We start from the raw sequence: 9,551 nt of genomic DNA on the forward strand, positions 1-9,551 counted from the left end.
ACAAAAAAAAAAAAAAATATATATATGCAGGCAAGCAGTCTGAGAAAGATGCATAGTAAAGATGCACACACTATATTTTTAATTACACACATTTTGCAAAGACTATCTAGTACATTTCTCAACTTTTTAAGACTTTAAGGTGCCTTTCTCAACTGTAACGCTTCTGGGCTTTCAGTTTGTACACACCCACTAACCTAACAGTCAATGTCAAATATTCACTTAATTTATTTGATATTAGATTTCATACCCCTGCTTTTATGATGCACATCCCAAAAAGCATGCATTACGCTGAAAATGACACTTCAGCACCCGATCTTTCCTACATCGGTTCCTGCATGCAGCCAGGCTTTCCGACGGTTGGCCTTGCTGAATGTTTGTAAACATCAACACATGATTGTTGCCTCTCAAAATGTAGATCCTTATTATACACTCTACCGCATGGTCAAAAACAGAGTGAAAATCTCGGGCACTTACCCCAGAAGAAGTTCTGCTGACATGGGGTCATAGAACTAAAGAGGCTGTTGGATGCCATGGTCGCCCAAATTTTGCTTCTCTGCGGTTTTCGGTGACCCTCTTAGGTTGAGAGTGCGCGGCGTCCCAGGGGAAGATGCAAAAAAGGAAAAAACATCCACAAAAAATGCGTTTTTGTATGAACTATTTTCATGACCACAAGTAATGACCAGTTCTGGTTTAGGAAAAAATGCAAAATTCTATCGCCTTATTGGACAGCACGGAGCCAAGCTCGCTGCAGAGGATAGTGTGGTTGAAGCTTACTTACTAGTTGGTGCGGTCCTCAAACCTGAAGTTGACCGGCGACAGTTAACCATTTAAGTGCCACCGTGCAAAAATCCCGAGCCGAACTTTTCTGCGGTTCTGTGGTTGCTCGGGAGGTGAGCAGAGCCTTCACACAAACCCAAAGAGGCACGAGCCTTTAAAAAATCTTTTTTCTTTCCCGCAGAACACTGTCACTGGAGAAGCAGGGTCACATGCTCGTGACATCACTGCAGTCATGTGGGCCAACTTTTTTCCTCCACTGCCTTCCTCTGTTTTCCTTCTGGAGACGCGTGGTTCGCCGGCTCTTCCTGGCACTGGAGAGGGAAGGGGTGGGTGTGATGCTGCTGCTCACCCCTTGTGAGTCATGAGTCTTCGGAGGGGGGCGCGAATGCCGAGCGTCTCCCTCTCCGCATATGTGCACGCTTCTTTCCCTCCTGCTCTCTTTCTACCTCTTCATCCTTCTTAGTCGGTTGGCATGCTGCAGCCTGTCCCCACTGACCCTGAGGTGATGTGAGGAGAGCTGCTTATAATGTGGAGGTGTGCATCTCTTCTTTCAGTTTCTTACTCATAGAGACACAACATATGCCTGCCACTGTGCATCTATCTTGGTATGAGTGTGCGTGTGTGAATGAGTCAGACTTTCTGTTCTTCAAATGAGGGATTCCTGTAAGAGACAATACATTATTTGGTACCTGACAGCCAGGTGTGTGAAGAAGAGCATGTGACAAACCACTATCACGCTCTGTGACTCACTGGTTTCACACAGCACGCAGATGTATGCCTGGCAGTGGCTCTGGGCGGCTCTGTGATCCTGCTTGTAGGTATTTGTTTAAACACATCAAGAATGCTGTCGTTAGAATGTATCAAAAGTCTGGAATGTATGGAATGTGTCAGATATTTAATTTCAGCGCAAAGTCAACTTCATTGCAAAAAAAAAAATGTTCTCCTTCAGACTTGTTTTCCATTAAAAATATCTAAACATTCTTAAATCAAGATACATTTACTTGAGACACAAGTAATGTGTCTCTGGTTCAAGTTTAATGCAGTATTTATTCAAAAAGTTGTTGCCCTTTTAAACGCCTTCAGTGTAAACTGTCAGTCCCTTGCAGTGTAGCAAACTACTTTAAAAAACTATTAACTGCATTTTAAATATATTAAATCATGAGTAGCGTGAAGCTTAGTGATGTACAGTTTCACAGTTACATGATAAACAGGTAAGGTAAGCTTATAAACAATGGTATTGTTATGCTTGCATCGAATTATGTGACATATGGACTTGTTGGGGGAAAACATCTATAGCACCACAATATACCTTAAAGGACTTTCAACTGAATATTGAAATGCTTCAGAAAGTGAAACACATTCTACAATTTGAATAACACTTTTAATTTATGGTTTGTTTTTGCTATGTTAATTATGAAAGGCATTAAACATTATGCAGGCATACCCAGCGGCTCAAAGCTCATTACCAATTCTTGTGTAAATATTTTTTTCTCTCTTCACACCCACATCACAAATGCATTGCACTTATTTAAATATTAGCATTGTCTCTTATAACTGAATGCATCTAAATATGACAATGTGCTACTTGATGGCAATACAACCACCCTTATTATTGTCACTTGATGTCATTAAATGTTCATGAAAAAAAAAATTCAGACATACACTGTTCAAAAATGAATCTTATTTCATAAAATAACTAATTTGTGTGACCACAACATCAATTTCATAAATAAAAATTCACAAATAATATAAAGAACATTTTAAAAATACTTACAGTAACTGCACAGTTTCCTCCATTTTATTATAAATATGTATGAGTACATATTTAATTTGTAATTTTATAAATTAAAAAAAAAAACTGTTTTCCCCCACCAAGTCATTCAAGGCAGTTAATTTTAGACATAATATTTAAAATCTTCAAATGAACACCACATAATGAAGGACCAATTTGGCAGGCAGAATGTTTTCAAAATGTTAAAAATAAATTTGCAATAACAGAGATCACACACGTTAAGACTTGGCTCGATATCCTGCCCGTAGCCATATGAAACGAACAGGCAGGTACAGTGATTTAGTTTAACAGGCTACATCTGTAAAATGCCAGGCTAGTTTACACTGTGGCTGCCTCTGAATTAACATGCTTTTATAGGAAACAAACACCACTTGCAAGCAGTTCCTGTTGGCAGGAGCTACAAATACAAATATTGAGCATCGTTGAAAGTGGGGATGTACTATATTAAGACGATCCACCGTATTACAGAAGAGAGGGACTCATGATATACTGTTCAGCCTCTAGAACAGGGCTATTCAATTGGTGGCCTGCGGGCCCAATCTGGCCTGCCAATCATCTTCATCCGGCCCGTGGGAAGAATATGCGCAGGTCGCACAACCCGATCTCACGGCAATTCGTACATTTTTGACAAAGTGGCTAATTTGTATGAATTCATACGACCTCACTTGTACAAATTCATATGATTGGTGAAAAATCTTACGTATTTACGAGGTGGCAGATTCATTGGAATTCGTACAAAGGACCATCCTAACACCGCCCCTAAGCTTAACGGTCACAGAAATCGTACAAAATTGTACGAGTGAGGTCGTACGAACTAGCCACCTCATAAAATACATACAAATTGGCCGTGAGATAGCGTTGGGTCCATAGACTGTATAAAAACATGGACGTAGTGTCCATGACGTCACCCGTAGGGTTCCGAAGATAGTTTTTGAAGCTCAAAAGTGGCCGGAGGCAGCCGTCGCCATCTTGGCAGCACGTCACAGTGCGTCACTCCCGGATATTCGAAGATGGGCAAAGAGACGGGAGCTGGTTGTTGAAACCACGCCCACCTAGCTCGATGGTGGTGACAGCAGCGGCAATCCACCTGTCACTCAAGTGGCCACACCCTTAATTATGCAGAACTTTAAGGCTTAATATAATTTAAACGGATGAGTTATAAAAAAAAATTCACCCCCATCACAGTTGTCATGAAGGGCAAAATTAGCTATATAGACCAAAATCATTTTTTGAACCAGGCTGTAAACATGTTTTTTTCTGCTGTAAAGTTAGGCATTTTAACATGGGGAGTCTATGGGATTGACTCCCTTTTGCAGCCAGCCTCTAGCGGCCAGTTTGATGAATTACAGTTTAAGTCACTTCCTTGTTGGCTTCAGGAGAGAGAGCGGGAGGTTGCCGCTTGGATATTACATTTCTTTTTAACCCTAGACTGAATGTCAGGTAAACATATCAAATACCACTGAGACAATCCTACTGACTTACCATGTGCTAACGATCTTGCTTAACTCCCTTCGTCTTCCTTATAAACTTAGCCATGTATAATTGAGGGTGAAACTGTTGCCATGGGGAATTATTATATAATAAATATAGCCTACTTTTAAAAAATTTTTAGCCTTTGTTTAATCATTACAGTTGAAAATTGTGAGAGAGCGGAAGGTTGCCGCTCGGTTGGGTCGCACATAGGCCTTGAATTTTTTTTTGCACTAATTCGTTTGTCCACAAGGTGGCAACACTGGTCCGGGCCATTGTTTCACACCCGAAAAAGAGAAGGAAGAGATGCAACAACAACAATCTACTGGAGACCGCGACATCAATAGACGGCAGCATTGACAAGCGCTTGTGTAAGGGGGTTATGAGCAGTGTTGGGGAATGTTGACATTTAGTCTAGAACTACAGTAACATGCTCACACAGTGCACACAACGCCTCTGCACTTACTCCCGATTTCTCTTATCACAGGAGAGCTGTCAGTCAATGCATGAGAAAACAAAGTAACTGGCATTACTTATTTGAAAAAGTAAATCAGATATTTTCTTGTCAATTAAAAAGTAATGCATTACTTTACTAGTTTCTTGAAAAAAGTAATCCGATTACATAACTTGCGTTACTTGTAATGCATTACCCCCAACACTGGTTATGAGATATCCACAACTCTAGTTTAAACGAGTATAAAGGCAGTGTTATCATTTAGAACTTCTGGCAAGAAATAGCGCAGACACTGGATGAAGATGATTATCAAATGGTCTTATTCTGCTGTACGCATGTGCTGAGCCGCTTCCGACAGCGCGCCAGTAGTGCCTCAACGGACAAAAACACACAAATGTCAAAATGTGCAGTTTTGGTGACTTAAATGAGTCACCATTTAAGTCACAGTCTTAAATGAGTTAGAAAGTCCTAATTGACCAAAAAGAGTTGAAAATTGGTGAAAAAGAAACTGGTGTTGGTAATATTAGTTAATTTTACTGCTGAGTTTGCATTTAAATTTAATTTCTTATTTTATAGGCCCCCCACCGCCGGTATAATTTGAATGAAAGGAGATATTTTTCTTTTGCCGTCCAATGTTGAGTTTACATCTTCTAGTGACCTAGAGGGCCTTTCTTGTGGTGTCTGCTCGACTGTTTTTTGGAGTTGCAGCTAGGAAGGAAAATAAAAATCGCCCTCAGCGTAGGATGGGGGGGGGGCTGGGTGGGCAGAGGGGATGTTTAATATCGAATGGCACTCTTACAAGTACAACATGCATTAAAAATAACTCCTACAGCTGAAATTAAATCAAAATTGTTGAATAAAAGAGTAAAAACAAAAAAAAAAGTCAAGAAACAGCGAAACCATTATTTTGCTAAAGAATATATTTTAGTTTGGTGGCCTAACCACTGCAAACTTAGGCAATTTCTTACTCTCTGCCATTTTAATCAAGAATCCCATCCAGGATAAACATGAGTCTACCTACACAGCAGTTCAAAACACCAGAGTCTCTGGGGAACTTTAGATGATTTCCAAAGTTTCCTTCACAAGTCTAATTATTTGTTGGAGGGCAGTTTGAGCTTTCTATGTACATGTACATTCATCGATTTTCCTTCTTCGTGATTTATGAATAGCTTTACGTGTCCACTGAAGGCATACAGACTTTTACAGAACTCTCTGAGCACAAGAATTGCAAAAGACGTCAAAATGTCATGATAAATACAGATAATTATGAATTGATAAATATGAAAAGGCTTAAACAGACAATAGAAAGCTTGGGCAAACCTGTTTGAAAACAATTATTAGTTTTTCAGACAATCTAAAATGTTTCTATTGTGGTCGAATTTACACACTTCAGCTTTAACTAGGTTTTTTCTGCAGTTGTCAAGCAAAGAAATCATTCTAGCAAATTGTTCATCAAATTATTTATATACACTGCCATACTTCCAGTACTTCCAGAATAAAAAAAAAAATCTTGTTGAGCTCAAACTTTTGAATGGTGGTGTATGAGGATTCATTAATCAAATTATTCAGAATTAAGTACATATATTGCCTAAAAAGCCTCTAAATTAAAAATGTAAGATACTTCTATTGACTTTAGAAGTCAATATATTAGATAGATAGATAGATAGATAGATAGATAGATAGATAGAGAGTCAGAGTTGCTGGGTCTAGTCGCCTTTCTGATCTGTTTTGTGTTGATCTTTGTGTTTGGTTGCATATTTAACTGCTTTTACTCTTGGCCAATTTAAATTCTAAATACTGAACTGAAATCAAGACAAGTTTTGAATTCTGACAACAGACATTATTAAAATAATAAAAAAAAAAAGTAAAAGAAATAAAGCATAGTCTCAAATCAAGAACAGAATCATTGATATAGAAATGTATAAAAACTCCAGTCATAATAGAAATGCACTGAGCTGCAATGCATGCCAGATCTGCAAAGCTATGAACATTCTGCACCTAAAAATAGCAGACATTGTGATTAGAGGTTGAAGTTCAGACACATCTGTCATGAAATATGTTGATGAGATGAATAGTTTCTGTGATGTGGTCTGGGTTAAAACGTGCTTATTCAATATTCTTGTGTACACGAGTAACCACTTTTGCACAAATATTTCAATAATGAGTTATGCACATATAAGACCACAAACAGCATAGCACTATGCTTAAGAAATCACAAAGTTAGCTACACTACAAACCAATAACAAAATGCAGCCATATTATTTATTATAAAACTTAAAAACAACTGGTTTACTGCCACACTTCTGAAAGTTTACTATGCTACATAAATAGAACAATTAAAAATTGTGATTGTAGTGAACAATATTGAGTGATGATTCATATGAATCAATGAATCTATTTGTTTAACCATTTTAGAGCAATGAACTGTTTAAACGAACCGATTCCATAAAATAACAAACCATCTGAACAAAATGATTCACTGAAATGAATCAGACTTTATTCGGTAGTGATAACTTGGAAAAAATGAAATAAACTTTAATTGCCACTTCTGACAAATTAAGTTGAGTTATTCCCAGTACTGAACAAGACCTAAAGCCACACTTTAAAATATCCACCTTATTTTTAACACGGCCATTTGTAACTTGAATGTGCGAAAGATTGTCCGGAGTCATTGACTTCCAGTTATTTTAGCTGTGCAAAAACAGCTATGCTGCTTGATATTGAAAATTATTATTATTTTAATTTATTATGATAATCAGAAACACTACAGTTTACTGCACATTGTTAATCTTCTAGTTATTTACCTTCAGCGGCTAATGAATCTGAAGTCACAGAAAATACTTTAGTTGTGAAAAATAAGGTGGATACATTTTCCCACTTTTCATCAAGAATATTAAATCATATTTATTCACCTAAGTGTGAAATGAAAGCACGCGCTATTGATCTAGCATGAGAGGAACACCACACATCTTCACCTCTCTACCCATTCTTCATCAAAGAATAGCCGACGGCCTTTGCCTGATTAGTTTGTTACCCTCAGGTCCAAAAGCAGGACCAGCGTCATTTTATTTCGGTTTACTTCAGGGACACAGACATGCTGAATTTTGTGATGATCGTTGGCTATACTGAATGCTCCCTATTCAGTCATTTTGCCTTTAGTGGTGATTTTGGCCCGAACCCAGAGCTGTACCTTCAGTAAGTATTACTCAAATATTTACTCTGCTGCTATATTGAGATGGAACCAGGCAAAGATGATTTAATGGGCTCACCAAAGAGTCTGCCTCGGTGCCAACAATCCTCCATTCTGGTGGTCTGTTCGCCCTGAGAGATCATGATTCAACAGTAACCCTGACACACCTTCAGCTAGTGTTGGATTGTGGGTATAAGGAAGGCAGCCTGTGGAGTAAAACCTAATGATAATCGCAGATGACTGATTTTGGGATTTCAGTACTGAAATTCATTTTAACCTTAATTAGTTTGGATGTCATTATGGTGCATTATATTGATGTGTCATTTAAAAAAAAATGGATTAAGCATTTGGGCTATTTTGTTATGAACCTGTCACTGATTTAATAAGATGCTCATTTGGGTCAGAAGTGAAAGCTTTAAGGCTGGATCCAACATATATATTTGCTTGACTGTTTGCTGACCATTCCTCAAACGACGGACCCTGTGCAAATGACCATATGCAAGACAGTTTAAACACCTTGGAAGTTTTTCTCCTTTCCCTCAAATGTCTTCTTTCGACCCAGACTTAATTTTAATTACAAATAAAAGTAGTTTTCCTCATCTTGACATTTAGAAAAGCATGACGAGGAAAAAAAAAAAAAAGCCTGTGTTTTTATTTAGGCATGCAAAATGTACCAAGCTCCACTAAAAATAAGCTTAGGGGAATTTCTTGGTTTGGTTAACTTCTGCCTTTACCTCAAGCAAGATGCTGAATCTGACCAGCTCATGTCTCACAAAATATTATAGTTCCTGTAATAAAACCCAGCTTTTCAAGAGTTCACAGCTTCACGCATAATTTACACCTTTCTGTTAGTAGGCTTCATTGGTAGGGAAACAATGGGTGAAGGACGTTTTCCAAATTTAGACAGACGTTACTCAGCAAGCACAAAACGATTTTCAAAAAATTGCATTTTGGTTTCAACCAGGTCCCATCACAGCATGATGTTTAGATGTGTGTTTTAAATATGTTATACAAACCAGACTGTAAAATTTAGACTGTAAAAAGAAACAGACTGCCACAGCATTTAGATGTGTGTTTTAAATATGTTATACAAACCAGACTGTAAAATTTAGACTGTAAAAAGAAACAGACTGCCACAGCATTTAGATGTGTGTTTTAAATATGTTATACAAACCAGACTGTAAAATTTGATATTTGTTCAGATTTTTCTTCGTTTTCTTCACACATCACATCTCATAGTTCATTTCAACCTCTTCAGTGTCTTCAGACCATTTCACAACGTTGTATTTTGGTTTCAATCAGGTACAGTCTACAAACCAAAAAATTAAAAAATTAAAAAAATGTTCTACCAATCATTAAATATACACACACACACACACACACACAAACAAACACACACACACACACACACACACATACATGTACTTGGCAGACATTTAGTCTCATCTAAAGAGACTTACACAACATTCAAGGTATAAATAATGTGGCCAATACATTTGAGAAATGTTGGAAGTAAATGTATGTAAATAAATAAATAAATAAAAAGTGCTTTAAAGGGACAGTTCAACCAAAAATGAAAATTCTGTCATCATTTACTCAGCCTCAAGTTGCTCCTAACCTGTACGTGTTTCTTTCTTCTGTTAAACATAAAAGATGATATTTTGAAGAATGTGGGTAACCAAACAATTGCTGGTCCCCATTGACTTCCATAGTATGACAGAATTTTCATTTTTGGGTGAACTATCCATTTAACTCCGATCAGAGATGGGAAGTAACGAAGTACAAAATATGAAGAACAGATTTTTTTTTATCATAATATTTTATAATAAAAACCTTAGACATTTCTAATGATTTATAGTTATAGCCCC

The 9,551-nt window shown here is 37.5% G+C and overlaps 1 protein-coding gene across 3 annotated transcripts in view; it reads right to left on the reverse strand.

The window, feature by feature from the left end:
- The window catches only part of LOC107697170 (runt-related transcription factor 2-like), a 43,370-nt gene extending 42,652 nt beyond the window's left edge, over window positions 1-718 (reverse strand). The window contains exon 1 of one of the 3 annotated variants that reach the window (XM_016497835.1): window positions 475-702. In XM_016497835.1, coding sequence (XP_016353321.1) covers window positions 475-532 — 58 coding nt within the window. In that variant the 5' untranslated portion in view covers window positions 533-702. Of the gene's footprint in view, window positions 1-474 lie in introns of all 3 variants that reach the window. The other 2 variants (XM_016497836.1, XM_016497837.1) reach the window with 2 other exon arrangements.
- Window positions 719-9,551: the final 8,833 nt, after the last annotated feature.

The sequence above is a fragment of the Sinocyclocheilus anshuiensis genome, unplaced genomic scaffold (assembly GCF_001515605.1).
Source record: "Sinocyclocheilus anshuiensis isolate Anshui unplaced genomic scaffold, SAMN03320099.WGS_v1.1 scaffold38, whole genome shotgun sequence".
NCBI classification, from domain to species: Eukaryota; Metazoa; Chordata; class Actinopteri; order Cypriniformes; family Cyprinidae; genus Sinocyclocheilus; species Sinocyclocheilus anshuiensis.